The sequence below is a fragment of the Pantherophis guttatus genome, chromosome 2, assembly GCF_059756535.1.
Source record: "Pantherophis guttatus breed Tessera chromosome 2, ASM5975653v1, whole genome shotgun sequence".
Lineage (NCBI taxonomy): Eukaryota > Metazoa > Chordata > Lepidosauria > Squamata > Colubridae > Pantherophis > Pantherophis guttatus.
Window position 1 is genome coordinate 98,956,536 of NC_142064.1, and position 16,084 is coordinate 98,972,619.

General features: G+C 38.3%; 1 protein-coding gene across 5 annotated transcripts in view; it reads right to left on the minus strand.

The window, feature by feature from the left end:
- The window catches only part of RBPMS (RNA binding protein, mRNA processing factor), a 114,381-nt gene that overhangs the window by 3,802 nt on the left and 94,495 nt on the right, over positions 1-16,084 (minus strand). For all 5 annotated transcript variants that reach the window (XM_087888305.1, XM_087888300.1, XM_087888302.1 and 2 more), the window contains one exon: positions 4,861-4,930. In XM_087888305.1, coding sequence (XP_087744431.1) covers positions 4,868-4,930 — 63 coding nt within the window. In that variant the 3' untranslated portion in view covers positions 4,861-4,867. The remainder of the gene's footprint in view (positions 1-4,860; positions 4,931-16,084) is intronic.

Here is a 16,084-nt window from a genome sequence, read left to right on the forward strand (position 1 = left end):
GAAGTAGCCTGATCTATATACCCAAGGCACAGTGAACTCTTCACATAATGTTATTTATTAATCTGCAGCCAACTGAAGTACAATACACAATTATGGTACAAATAGTACAAATAGCTAGAATAGAGGTTTTTCAGCAAACTATATTGAGTTCATGTTCTTATCTAATGTGCAGAAGTACTGTTTTTAGATTTCTTTTCCTGACTATATATTTTATTTCAGTGTTACCAATACATAATAAAGCCAATTCACTGTAGTGGTTAAGACATCAGGCTAGAAACTAGGAGACCTGAGTTCCAGTGCCTTAGGCAGAAAGCCAATTGGACCAGTTCCTCTCTCTCAGTCCTAGGAAATGGACAAGGGCAAATCGCTTCTGAAAAACCTTGCCAAGAAAACTGCAGTTTTACACTCCACCTTTAATCTCTGAAGGCTCTGTGGACAAGTAGTGTCTTAACTGCTCTTCCAAAGACACAAAGACTATAATCCTGTTGTTTCCCAACATTTGAACTACAGAGCCTTTTCTACCCATGGGAGATAGGCCATTTTATTTGGCTATTAGAGCAATAGAGGAAGATCTTGAGGAATTGGTATATCTATCCTCTTCAAGACTAGGAAATGATAACTTGCTAAATGTCACAAATCACAAAATCGTGAGAGAATCACAAAAATGTGAGTTAACTTATCTAAAGAAATTGGTTCCTGTTTATGGATGATGTGATTTTTAGTGATTGAAACAATTTGGAGAATCTACTAAGCAATTAATTATAATTACATGGTATCTATTTGCAAAATGAAAACTGTAATCCTGTTAAAAATCAGTGGAAATGCTGACATTTAGCTTGATTTTATAATGATTAGTCAACAATGTATGTTACCCATCCTTTTGTCCAACTATGGAATAGGATCAAAAAATAAATGTTATCCGCACAACCAGCGTAGAGATACAGGCTAGGATAAGGAATAATTGCTTGCTCAAAGATAGATACTGAAATCAGTAAAAGGCAGCTTTCCTATTGGCAAAAGTTGGATGTGTGGAGTCCAAGGATCTCTTCCTCAAAATGATCTAAGCCAGCAAGAATGATGAACTTGAAGTATTGGTTCATCATCCCAAAGAGGAACAGGCCGTTGCAAAATATCGGCCCGAAGTAGGATCAGCCCATGTAGTCATTTTCCATTGCTAGGCTGCTTTGCCAGCAGGTGTACTTTTAGTGTACAAAATAACCATTTTATGGTCTTGATTTTTAAAGATAGAGCCTGATTCCTTTTTTGATGCCTCAAGATTCATATGCGTTATGGAAGATGAACTTTACATACAAATGTTCTGTGTTTTTGCTGTTGCAATAACTTAAGAGAATTGTTCCCAAATATGGTTATGTTTGCATAATCTTTTGGAAAGAAAAATCTGCGCGTCCTCCAATCTTATTTTTACATCTCTGCCTCTCATACACAAATATGCTAGTACGAAAATAACTTACTGCTGCGCGCATTTTATCTGTGCTTAAAAACACCGGCCAATTCTCATTTAGTCACTGATGATTAAATTATTTAGGCTTGGGAAAAGAAAGTTGCTATATTAGGAAAAATACACTGAGTTTGCAAAGAGAATGCCAATGCAAATCATTACATGCTGTCTAATGAAGCTGTGATGTGATTTTCAAATGTGACAAGAGTAAACTGGATAAATTTGGTGGAAGGAGAAAAGGTTACTGGAATTAGAAAGTTACCTTCTTTAACAATCCTTTATGTACTCATTTTGACTTACTTTCTTACGAAGCTTAGCAACTTCAAAACTCACTTTGGGATAGAAATTGCTGGATTTAAAATGAAGGTGAACAGCATCTCTTCTCCCAAATGTAATACAATATTGGATTAACCATGATTAAAATTTAGACGTGAAGATCAACTTGTTCTGAGGTGCTTAACAATTTCAGACATGATTAAAAAAAAAAAGCCTTGGCAAACTAAAAGGTTGAGTAGTGAATTTCCAGCAAAGACTGGTCTCCTGCTGGGTTTTCATAAGCACAGCATGAAGAGAACTCACCTGAACTCTATGGTGTTCAACAGACTGCCGCTGAGCATCACAGAGCTTCTTCAAAACCATTTGCAACTAGATGACCTTCAGGTATATTGGCCTTCAACTCCCAGATCACCAGCCAACAGTTTCTTTGTCACATAATCCAAAACCAGCCACATTTTTAAATGGAATAGGAAAAGATAGCCCACTTTTGCATCAGCATCAGCAAATTCTTTTTAGCATTTTACTACTGTATTTTTCCTAGTTGGCTCTATTGAGCCATTATCATTGTTGAAGTTTGCCTGACCAGTTTTTTGACGTGACTAAACAGAAGCTAGCTGCATCAGAAATACTCTGGTGTTGTAGTTTTGAGATTGTCCCATAGAATCTGAAAGTGTTCTTATGTGAGGGAAAAATGAGTATTACTGCCTAAGGGGGATTTGCAACAAAGACTGGGTTGATATGTCATGCTAAATCATGGTTCAGTAAGCCACAATTAGGGTTTAAATGTATATTAAGTCATAAACAGCACTACCTAGATTTATATAACACACTACGCCACAATCAAGAAACTATATTTTGACAGCACAGTATGTGATCCCCATCAAAACGCTTTTCTTCTTTTAAAGTTCCACCAAGCTGCCAAGACTCTTCAGAATATTGTACACTGCATTACATTCTCACACCCAGCCATTTTGTTTTTCCTGCAGACAGTCAGCATCTTATCCTACTGCTCATGTTTAGTTCTATTTTACTGCTGCTAAGAGCTGTTTTGCTCATTAGGGTTTTTCTTTTAACCTAATTATTTTGCCGACCCTGTAAATCTGATGTGTTCCTCTGAGCATGCTGACACCTCCTTCTTTCAACTCCAAAACCATTCTCTGCAACTGTCACAACTATGTATCTGACATCATGCACATCTCTACCTTTTCCTGAACAACAGCTTGTATTCTGTCACACATGTCTTCTGCCATCAAAAGATGCAAGAAAAGCAACAGATTCATTTTGGAGTGCTTCATTATCTCATGGGCTACCCCATGAGATAATGAAGCCTAATAGTTTCAGCTCCCAGGGCTGAAGTGAGAATATGCATAAGTTCCCAAATCCACAAAGTTTCAGGGGTGGGAAGGAGATATAGTATGCAGAAAGAAAAATCTACCTGTAGGAGGTCTGAAAAATAGAACTCCAAAAAGGGGGGTCTTTGAGTTTCGGCCACTGCCCGATTTAGACCAGCAGATCCTCAGGAGAAAATTTTCCTCCTCTTTTCTGCCCATTGGGGCAGCCATACTGCTTTGCATTCTTAAGTTGTCCCATTTTATTTACAGAACTAAATTCAGCTTGCATTTTCTTCTTTTTTTTTCACCCTATAGCCTCTGTCCTTCAATAGTCCTGTAAGTATGTACTCTTGATTTACAGCTTTCCAACCCTGAAGTGCAGTCAGTGAAGTTTTATTTTTTGTTATTGTTGTTTTAAAAAACAGATTTGTTTTATTTGGCTAAAAATAATTTAAAAATAGAGAAAGATAACTGGTGAATTAATCCTCTTTGTTTCAGAAACAAAAAGCTGCAAAAGTCAGAAAGTAAGTATATATATCTTGTCTATTCTGTCATTCAAGTAAGAGCCCATGGCGGTGCAGTGGTTAGAATGCAATATTGCAGGCTAATTCTGCCAACTGCCAGCAGTTTGATTCTCACTGAGTCAAGGGTGACACAACCTTTCATCCTTCCGAGGTCGGTAAAATGAGGATCCAGATTGTTGGGGGCAATATGCTGACTCTAAACCGCTTAGAGAGGGCTGCAAAGCACTGTGAAGTGGTATATAAGTCTTAAGTGCTATAGCTATTTCAGATAATCTGAAGACCACTCTCTACCTGTCCTGAACCCAGGCAAAATAGGACTCCTTTCTTCCCAACCCATTACCCCACGTATTACAGGGCTCACATACAGGGAAAAGATTATTTACATCCCTAAAAGAATGAGGGATAACTAATCACTGGAGATATTAAAATATATTGAGGTCCTCATGTTGGAATGCAATCTTTACAAAAGACCTTGCTTGGAAAGCTCCTATCGCAGGCACGGTAGGCAACTATAGAAAGCACTATATTTTGACTTTTGTTGTGGTATCTGAGGAACATCATCAGATTTAATTCACTGCAATGGCCTTAACATTCCAAAACTACCCATTAGCCTACATGATTAGGGCCTTTAATTTATAATTTTATAATTTATTTTTTTATTACTGTCAGCAAGCTCAGCTCGTTCCTACATCCATTTTTAACTGATTAATAACATTATGTTTAAAATAAGGTTTTGCCCTGTTCCCCCATTTTTTTTACCATGAGAAAAAAATGTACAAGACATTTTCAAAAATGTCATTTTGAAGGTGTTACAACTTCTAATTTCAGCCAATTCATTTTAAGTCAATGGTTAAGATGTTGGTCTTGGACTTGAAGAGATGCATAGTCCAGTTCTCACTTGAACATCATGATTTTCAAGCATCACTCTGTCCCGGCAGTTTCTTTTAATTAACAATTAGGAAGACTCCGGTGTATGCCGATTTGAGCTTCCAGAATATTAATAACATTAATATTATTATTATTACTAATAATAAATTTATGCCATAGGACAACAAATCTGTCCCCTCCAAATTGCATAAGAGAGTTCTCCTTCCTTGTCAAAGGGTGTTTTTTCAGAGAGAAGATATATGGAGATAGGGGAAAGGGACCAGCTGCAAGGGTGAGAGTAATCACAAGTTCAGACATTCATCCTACACACACCACAAAAAACAAGCCACAGCCCTTGTGATCAGCTGGAACCTCTGGCGAGTGGTACTTGTGCTCTACTCACACAGGATTCAGCAGAACTGACGGGACTTCCAGCCCTGAGAAGTAGCCTCTGAGGGAGGGAGCCAGCGGATCTGAAAAAGACCAAAGCCCACAAGTGAGAAATGAGACTCAGGCAAAAATGAACAATGCTTTTGCACAATGTCCTTCTTCTAGTTCCTTGGCGCTAGGACTCATCCTTGTATCTCGAACAGCATGTTGGACCTTCTTTTCATTTGTTTCACTTATTAGCTTTACATTTTATATCCTGGGACTACTGCACGGTAACTAATAAAGGCAGTACCTTTGCTACTAAATCATTACACACAGCAAAGGAGCAGATAAAAACAAAAGTGAATCAACAAGAAGAATGGGTATGCAAGGAGCATTAAAATAGAATAGATCTGCATTACCTGATTAATCTACTGAGATCACTTATGAATCTAGTTTTTTAAAGAATTTCACTTTTAAAAAAGAACTCTGAGCAAAGAGCAGATTTTTGCCCCACTGTACTCTGCTTATATCAAAGAATACTACTACATAATTCAGTGGAGCATTGACTATTGAGAGCAGGGGACTTGTAAGCATAAACTTACTCCTGCAATTTGCATATCCCACTTGAGATTAATGGTCATTATCAATATATGCACTGCCTCCTTTCATATATCGGAAGGGACTATTTCATATTTAAAAACTAAGGAATGCCTGGGAGACCTGGAGTTTTAAAAATCAAGACATTGTGTGGTGGGGTTCCATAATCATATTTACATAATAATACAACATAATTTTAAGTTATAGTAAAAGATGCTTCACCCTTTACTGTATGTAAAAATCCAAAAGGAAAACAGAATGAATTTCCTAGTTATATATGGCAAAAAGTAATGTTACTATGGAGATAAGCCACTTGTAGAGGGCCAGCCTTCACAACGAAAATCACTTCAAATTCTGGCTCACATTCAAGAGAACAAATTGATCCTGAAGAATACAATGGTTGGCCATTTCACCAACCATTACATTCTTAACTAGCATCCTCAGTCCATCATAATTATCACAAACCATCTTTTTAACTCTGACAGTTGAGATCAACTATTCCAACAGATTCAAGTGTTGTATTGCGTGAGAATCTCTCCTCTTCCCTCCCCCCCACTCTCATGTTTGACCTCATGAGTTTTATAATTATTGCATTTTGCTGTGTTTGATATTTGCTGTGTCACAATTTGTTATTTTATTTTTTTGAGCTGGTCAATTACTATAATAAAGTGTACCTATGATTCTAAGGACAGAACAGAACAGTTAAGAGATTGTTAAGTACTCATTCTGGATCAGCACTAATCAGTCAGTGGGATACTCTACTCAGCTACCAGATAAAATCTTCAATCAGGAAGGATCATATCTGCTGTGATTGGGGGTGGGGGTGGAAATGATCACTATTGTCAGTAAATAAACTACAGAGGAACTCCTTTCTGGAAATACAATACAGAAGAGACTGAAGAGAAACTGAAGTGAGAAATGGCAACCAGCAATGTGTGTGGGGGGGAGTTACTCAGTTCCTGCCCTATAGGTCAATGACTTAAAGTCACTAGCAGGCTCATTAACTTATTGTGTCATCTCATTCCCAGCCTCACAGAGCCAGCCCTCCCACATGGATCAAGCAGCTGTCTATTTTTGAACTGGTAGATGGGTGGGCCTGAAGCCAAACAGGGAGAAGGGAAAGTCAGAAATTCCTGCTAAATTGATCTTTTCTTATCCCACAGATAGCCATATGCAATCATGAGATAGGCATGAAAAGTTTTTTCTTCACTGCACATTTAACATTTAAAAGCCTAATTGAATATTGAATATATTCAGAAACGACAGAGTACAAAATATTGGTGAAAATGCTGGTAGAATCTCACGCCTCCATCACTTGAGGCTCAGATGTTCCCAGAAGATGCAGCTGGTTCCCCACAAGAGGGAGTTCATTCAGCCAGTTCTTCACCTCATCCCTTTCTTTTCCAGCTGACATGAAAATGAAATTTCCTCCTCCAAGATGAATTCAGAACCACACTGCAGTTTGCCAACTAATTGCCAACACAGTAAGAGATTATAATATTACAATAAAGGTCACAGACAAATACAGGGTAACTGTACAGGGGACATGTTTTATATCCTTAAGATGTAATACAGTTTCATAAATGCTCAAATAATTTAAATTGGAAGAAAAAATATGAACTGACATCTCTGTAGTTGTCAGTAATAGGTTATGGGTGTTTTGCTCAGTTGAACATGAATGTCATGGCCCCATCAGAGCCCGGTTCTGAGGAAGAGGAGGAAATGGAGCTGGGGCTGAAGGAGGAAGAGGGCGCAACCTCTCTGGCCCAGGAGTAATGACCAGAGGAGCAGGATGAAGCTGTCCCGGATCCCTTGGGCCTTGGAAGGGGTGCCAGAGAGGAAGAGAGGACACAGGATGACCGAGTAAGGAGGGAGGAGATGGAAAGGGCAGGCAGCGGAGTAGAGAAGCATCAGAGTTTGGAGATGAGCAACTGCCTCCCCCACTGGATCCTCGAGTGTGGAGAATGGAGAGGAGACAGAGTCAGTGCAGGGCAACCTGACTACTCGGGAGGAGGGCACCTCGCGCCTCTTCACAAGGCTCACCTGGAGAATAGGATTTAAGGAGATGCTGGGGGGATGGGCTTTTGTCAGAATCAAGCGTGGTACATGCCAGCAACACTTGCCACAATTCAAGAAGCCTTGCTGTTATTGATGACTCGCTGCCTTGTTTTGCTTTGCCTTGCTCGGCTTGCTTGCCTTGCCCTGCCTTGCCTGCTGTGTGCGGGTTGCAATGACCCAGCTCGGCTCCAGTTTGTGCCACGGCCCCAGCAAACACTCTGTGCAATGACGATGCACGTGACCAAGTGTCCTGAACTGTTTTTGTTCTCAGAACTGTGCTGCTCTCTTTTTCTTCTTGCTTCGAGGAACTGCTTGAGGTGTGTGTACATGTTAAAGTCTTGCTCTTGGGCTTACAGTGAGGTGTAGGGTTTGGGGGAAAGATTGGTTTAATAAAAAGGGATTCCATCCTTTGCATCGCAGGTGTTGCTTACGTGCCCTGCACCAGGTCATAACAATGAACTGAATATAAAAACATGATACTTGGTGCTGCTAACAAAACAATGCATGTTCATTTGCTTCATGAAGCATTACATGGAAGTCATTACATCAGTATATATATCTTGCTTAGAAATCTTCTGGACCACTTTAAAAAAACTTACCAAAAACAACGAAGAATACAACCAATAAAGCAGCCAGCAGATGAAGCAATTTGACATCTACTATCAGATAAAAAGATAAACCACTACATTGCTGCTAAATGTTATGAAAAGCTCAGATTAAATAAATTGGATAAATCTGAATCACTCATGTCTGCAGAAAGTTCTGAACAAAAATGGGTACAAAAATGAGTAGCTCTTCCATATTAACAGGCAGTGGCATCTGCAGGAGAGTCCAATAAAACCAAGATGGTGATGGTGGCAGCACAAAGACCCACCCCGTTTGTACTTGTCATCATGATATGCACATATAAAGGGACAGGGCTTTGCTTTCACTGCTACAGCTGCCATCTTGCCTTTTTTTCATTCTCCCTGTGAATATCCTGCTGCTGATGCCATAACATATCTTTTTTCCTCTACTGCAGGTGTATTGCACTACATTCCCCTCAACGCCACTCAACACCAAAGCCAAGAGATCAGGAAAAAGCTCTAACACTTTAGAGTATTTAGATGGACTACAAAGTAGCAGGACAGGAGAGCAGACCTAGCACTGCAGTCAAGTAATATGACCTGAAAATCAAAGTTGTGCAAAAAAGACATCCTTGTAACTAGTGAATGTACTACAGATTTGCACTCCAGTACAAGGGCAAACTCTTTAGATGGACAGATCAAGTTTTAATTCTGAGAAGGGAGGAAGGCAGTGGTGAAATCCTCTGCGGACACCATATACGCACTGCGCACACGCATGAACAGTGCATGCATGCACAGTGCGTGCCAAAAGCACCACCCGAACGGGTGCGAACCGGTAGCATTTCACCCCTGGAGGAAGGGATCTATGGATTTCCAGAAAAACTGCAGATTATAGGAACCATTTGTGCTTCAATTTGAGATGTAGACAACACAGACTCATCCCCAACAGCCTGCACCTATCTTCAACAGTGAAGGGAACACATGGCAGAAAACATTGTGTAGCCAAGGCTCCATAACCATTTGTACTACTCAGGTGACCCTAAGGACACAAATAAACCTCCAAGTGGCCTCAACAACTCTCTAACAAAAATGCAAATGACAAGCTGTCTGCAAGGAGTATAAATCCTTCCATTCCCCACTATCCAGTTAAGAGCTGAAGAAGCTTCTTGGATGAGAAGCGAAACGTCTTCAAAGAAAAACAAGGAAGTCCAGTTGCCTCCTGGTAAACCACTTTTGGGAGGAAGGGATTCCATTCCAAATAAACTCCCTCCTTGGAAAAGAGTAAGCTTCTTCATCCTCTTAGAAAACTACTTTCAAAAGCCTTAATTAAGAAGCTGACAGAATCTGTCACTTCCTGCCTGATACACCAGGGTTATCCCACTGTACATTGCAACAACCCAGTGCTTGGCAGTCAGCATAATGCACCAGCCTGGTTCAGAGGTGAATAAATGCAACAACCCAATCCTCTTATTTGTCTTATTCACGATTTTAAAAATGTAAAAGGTAGGCATAGGAAGTATAATGCATGAAATGATCCTAATAGAAACTAATCCATCTAAATCATAGCTGTTTTTTTAGCTTCAGCCAAAGCATACACAAAAACGAGACATCTTTTGTTTGCTTTTTGCTTTGTCCCTCAGGCTTTTCCCTCACTGACACCTAATCACAGCCTAAACATGCTTTGACATATTTTTAGGCCTGATTTTGTCTTCATTTCATCTCCAGCCCTTGAGTGAAACAGCATTAATTCATCTTTTGATGTACCAGTATTAAATTCAATATTATCTAAAGATAGCTTTAATTTATATAAAATATATCACCATAAACTTTGGGGGAAGTCAGGGGGCAGCAGAGAAAGAAAGAAAGAAAGAAAGAAAGAAAGAAAAAGAAAGAAAGAAAGAGGGGGAGAGAGAGAGAGAGAGAGAGAGGGAAGGAAGGAAGGAAGGAAGGAAGGAAGGAAGGAAGGAAGAAAGAAAGAAAGAAAGAAAGAAAGAAAGAAAGAAAGAAAGAAAGAAAGAAAGAAAGAAAGAAAGAAAATTTGTTGCCAACTAAGGAATGGGCAGAGGGCTCTTCAATGCAATGGTGAGAAAAATCCTGAGTCTGTCAAACTCTGTGCATCATCAGAGAGACAAATGACACAACATGCATTATGTGACTTATGAATTTGCAACTGATGTTGGGACTCTAGCACAAAAGGCCAGGATTTGTTGGCAGTGTTCCAGACATGACATTATAAAACAAAACAAAATCCCCACCATTCAATGAGTACTGAAGAAGCTTCTTGAATGAGAAGTGAAATGTTTTCAAAGAAAAAAAACCAAGGAAGTCTAATTGCATTTTGAAAAGCACCTTTGGCACAGCAATTGGTCCTTCTTGTGAATCAAATTCTGGACTCTCATGATATGCTCTCCACCAACTTGCACAGAACCTTAACAGGAGAGCAAAATCAGAAGACTCCAAACTTAATGCAATGCCAACAAGCCTTGATTGTCACTCCCCGAACCAATCCTAAATTTGTCACCAAATTCTAATTTTTAGTGGTTCATAAACCAAACAGGCTCAATGTTCATTTTAAATTTGTTTTTAAGTTTAGCTCAGTTTAAATGTTGATTATATTTATTTATTTAGGATATTTATATGGCTGCCTACACGCTCATAGCGACTCTAGGCTTAGAAGCAATTTAATCAAATGTATTTTTCTTCTGGTAGTTTATAAGCCATTGAAAAGCCAACTAAGCCCTTGGCTGAAAAACACTTTGGTACTAAAGAAAACTTAGCTATTTACCATAATTTCACAACAATCTGCACTAATTAAATCTTCAAGAGAAGCATTATCTGCAAGAGAAAGGGGAATAATATGGATGGTTTTATTAGTATTTGAACTTAAATACTTAAGACTTTTTTAAGCTCAAATAATGTTTAAATGTGACCCTTTTAATTTGTTTTAATCAAATACATTACAGTCCTGATAGTTGAATGTTTTGCAGCAGGGACAGTATGGGAAAAAAAGGAAAGACAAAAAGGTAGAAAGTTATATTAGTTGTACTATTAGATCTGGAGTAAATCTGGGTGCCCAGCTCCATTTTAATTCTTACAACTGCTTGGCACCCACACTTTTCCAAAATCAATTTTTATTTGCTCCAAATTCTACTCAGGATTAGAATTTGAATGTAAGAGTTTGCACTGGTTTCCACTTCCATGTTGATCAAATAATTGTCTGCCAGCTTGGATGGAACAAAAGAATACCTTAAAAAGAACTCTTTGGCTCATAAAGCATTGGATTAAATTCACATATGCAGCAGCAAAAACATGTTTACACTTGTACACATTGGCAGTCTATAGCAACCAAGGAAATGGACAGCCTTAAAATGTTCACAATGCACACATTCCACGGGGGCTAATGGCCTTCTCTTTGCAGTTCTGTATTCCTTCAGTATAGGGGTTTTGAAATAGAGAAGCCCAGTACATTTCAAATATTTCAAATAATCTTTTTTTTTCTACCAACTCCTCACATTCACCTTATCTCCTGTGCAGTTCTGAGACAGTTTACAGTCATCCTTAGTTGTTCCCACATTAGAGCATTGTTTTCCCCTTTCATCAGGCAATAAACCACAACAGTTTTGTCACGGGTACAAATTGATGTTCTTTATCAACCATTCAGATGGTGTTAAAATCAGGTAGCTACTAAGGGTGGTATCAGCTAGCACTTATACTATACTGTATATTGTCCACCGCTATGGGTAAATACTTCCTCCTCTAGATCCATCAATCTAGCTGTCTTTCTCAACTTTAAGATATGTGGACTTCAACTCCCAGAATATCCCAGGAAAAATGCTACCTAGGGAATTCTGAAAGTTGAAATCCATATATCTTAAAATTGCTATGATTGAGAAACATTAATCTAACCATTAATTTGCCTCTCAATCCCTCCATCCCTCTCAGTTCATCCATAGTAAGAAAAGTAATCAATACGTATTTTCTTACTAGCTGGTGATATTTGGTGGAAGGGAAAATCGTTATTCCCTGCCCTCAGTGTACCCTATTTCTAGGGTAAAAGAGCATTGTGGGCATCATGCCTGTGCCAAGACAGGGGTCACTAACGAATTTTAACATGTTTGTGCTGAGGAAAAATCCTACAACTTCCATATGAGATAATCTCTACATAGAAAGCAAGGTGCTAGAGCTTTTTGTATGTACCGGTATCCAGTAGTTGTTTGGGTTTTTTGCAGGTCAGATATTGTTACCCTACAGATTCCCAAGCATAAGGATCATTTTGTCAATAAAATAAACCAAAGAAAAGTTTGCTTTGTTTGCTAAATTAATATAAATTGCACAGTCCAGGCTGGATTATACCAAGGACTTAACTAGTTCAACAGTTTCCTCCATTAGTGACTAACCAACATCTACAAAAAGTAATATACTGTACATCATTTAGGTCCTTCATTGTGGGAGATGTGTGGTCTAGAAACATAAAATTTAAATAAATATGAAATCAAACAGGACATGAACCTTCTCATGCTTTTGCCTTCTTGCTACTGGGAGCTTCTAAACAATGAAAAGGTATTAAGTCACATAATCATAAACTGTACTGATTTCACAAACTCAGTCATTTTTTTTTTTTAATTTGATTTATATGCCGCCCTTCTCCCGAGACTCAGGGCGGCTTACAATGCGTTAAGCAATAGCCTTCATACTTTTGTATATTTATACAAAGTCAGCTTATTGCCCCCACAATCTGGGTCCTCATTTCATCTACCTTAGAAAGGATGGAAGGCTGAGTCAACCTTGAGCCTTGGCGAGATTCGAACTTGCAGTAATTGCAGGCAGCTGATGTTAATCACAATGCTTTTAGTCTGCTGAGCCACCAGGCCCTTGTATGAGATACCTTCTTTCATCTGACCTAATTTTATTCACCCATTGATAATTTTATAATATATATGTCACTCTCTTTCAGCTCAATTCACCTTACAGGGTTGTTGTTGTGGGAAAAATAGGAGAGGGAAAGCATGTTGGATATTTTCACCGTCTTGAGTTATTTGTAAAAACAATAAACGCGGGATACAAATAAATATTTTCAAATAGCTTAGCCAGTATTTTTCAGAACAAAAGTCTGAAACATGTTGCTGTTTCTTCAAAGAGAAACTCTTGATCCTTCTTAGTTTTCTTCTAAAACAGAGATTAAGGACAATGTAATCAGAATTTTTGAAATAGGGTAATCAGTACCACAGTCCGTATTCCAAATGTAGCCACATCAAATGAAGATACTGGATTTTATTTTCAGTTCTGTTCATTATAATTCCTAGCACAGAATTTGCCCTTTTAATTTAACTATGACTATATTGTGAATGGTATTTCCAAAGAATTATATACCAGAACCCTAACACGTTTTCTATGATTAATCAGTCCTAGTTCAGAATGAACACACAGACAGACAAACACACAGATTTTATTGTTTTTATAAGTAACTCAAGGCAGTGAACATATCTAATACTACCACGTCATCCTATTTTCCCCACAATCACCACCTTGTGAGGTGATTGGGCTGAGACAGAGTGACTAGCTGACTTTCATGCCTAAAGCGGGACTAATCTTGCCATATGGGGAAAGAATCTGTCTTTGTTCTTGGAGTTATCCTCAATGATGCTCACCTCCATGCCTGCAGTCCAGTGGAGGCACAACAGAAAGACCTGACATCTTTGGAAGGATGTGCCTTCAGTGGCTGGTGTGTGGCTCTTTATTTGTAATTGGAGAGGGTGATTCTCTGCCTTGCTCTTTGTCTTGCAAACTGACTCCCAACAAAAGTGAGAGCAATATGGAGGATCAACAGGCCAGATTTGTTTAGCTCCCAGTGGGCGGGGCTCATTAACACTGACAGCATGCTTTGAAAGCACAAAATACAATAACCTGTTCAGCAAGGTCAAAGTGAACTAGAAAACTCACTGTCAAAAAAGCAGAACATAAAACACATTAGAGAGAAGATGCAGTTTTAAATTATGCAGGTCAGAAAACATTTGCAGATTTCTTGGGAAGATGAACATTCTCCAGGATTTTAGACTGCCGCATGATTTAATCCACTGGAAGCAATGGAAGTGAAGTTGCTGACTAACACTGATTAAAATCAGGTTCCATGTTTCAAAACAGTCACAGTGACCCAGTGAGGCAATTGACTATTTGATCCAGTTTATGAATATGCTTCACCTTCACACAATGATATACTTAGTCCTGAGGCTGGAATGAAGTCATATATTTATTGTATGGTACAAACTTTTTTTCCATCCTTCATTTTAGAAGGAAATTTGGGCAGGGACAGACCGATAATACCTTCTCTGTTCTCAACAACATATTTTCAGTCTAACCTTGCACCTCTACCAGATGCTAATCATCATCCAATCACTGATCCATCCTAATATAGTTCAGTCAGTGATCTGATAATCTTTTAAATAAAATGGTGAGGAATTAAACCTGTCACCATCTACATTCCAAATATGGATTGAGCTACAGGAAGTCCTTCACTTACAACCATTCATTTAGTGACCATTCAAAGTTATAACAGCACTGAAAAAAATAACTTATGACCTTTTTTACACTTATGACCGTTGCAGCATTCCCCCTAGTCACATGATCAAAATTCAGATGCTTGCCAACATTTATAATACTTGCTGTGTCTCAGGGTCATGTGATCGACTTTTGTGACCTTCTGACAAGCAAAGTCAATGCGGAAGCCAGATTCACTTAACAACCATATTACTAACTTAACAGCTGCAGCGATTCACCTAACAACAGTGGTAAGAAAGGTCGTAAGATGAAGCAAGACTCATTTAACAATGGTCTCACTTAGCAACAGAAATTTTGGGCTCAATTGTGGTTGTAAATCAAGGATTACCTATATATCTTTTTAATTGGGAAACATCTTAATTCAACAATTGGATTGCATTTTTATTTTGTATAGCCATAATTCTCCTAGAGGCAGAAGATTTATTATTTTATTATTTCAGTAAGTCTATTATAGCTGTCTACTCTGGCAGACTGCAAAATTTAATACCAGGTCAAAATAATTAAAAGCCTTTAATGCTTAAGTTATTCAAGAATCACCCATTTTATGAAAGAATGCCTGATACTGAGAACTTTATAAAGGGAACTCAATGCAAATTAGTCTCAATTAGATCTGCTTTGTTGTTTTGAAAGGAAATTAGTCATGATTAACTTTGGCTGGATTTACTACCTCAGAATTTTTAAAAATCTCAAACAGACCTTCATGTGTTTCAGCTAGTTACTCATGGTAAATTAAACTGACTTTGCACCGACAAACCCTACTGGTTTTTTTACGTTTATCAACAAATTAAAACATTAATCCTTTGGGATACTATCTATTGTTAATCTAGGCATACTTGCAGGGTCAGAAAGTTCAAAACTTTCATAGCAAAAATTATCTCTTCTTTGAAATCAGTTTTTTTTAAAAAAAAATTATACATAAAATATTGAGGAGGGGAGAGAAAAATTTAAAAAGAACAAATGAATGGGGATCTATACTACCTAAATCTGGTAACTGTAGATTAAGTAGCCTTTGTTTGTTGTGAGAATAAGGATTAAGGTTAGGGTAAGTGTAAACGTATATAACGAAATGGACAGAAAAATGGTTGGGAAAAAGGAGCTCTTTTAAAAAAGAAACACAAAGGTGGAACAATAAGGAAAATGGGAAAACATTAAGAGGCTAAACAAACCTTTGTATTAGAGATTTTAAATTTTAAATAATGTGTCCCTATGGCAGGACAACCCCAGTATAAGGAGTCAATTCTATCATGGCTGCTAACACAATTTCCAAGAAAGTGGATAGGGACACTGTACCATGACAGCTCTCCTCTTGAGCAACGGCAATACAGACAAGCACATCTGTCCCCTGAATTCCTCAAGTTAATTCCACAAAGCTAATCAGCATTCAATTACTCTGGAAGTCTGCACTCAGGTATCTCCTTGTGTCTTCAGAAACATTTGGGCCATCCCCACCAGCAGAAGTTGTGAGCCAGCAATACTTCC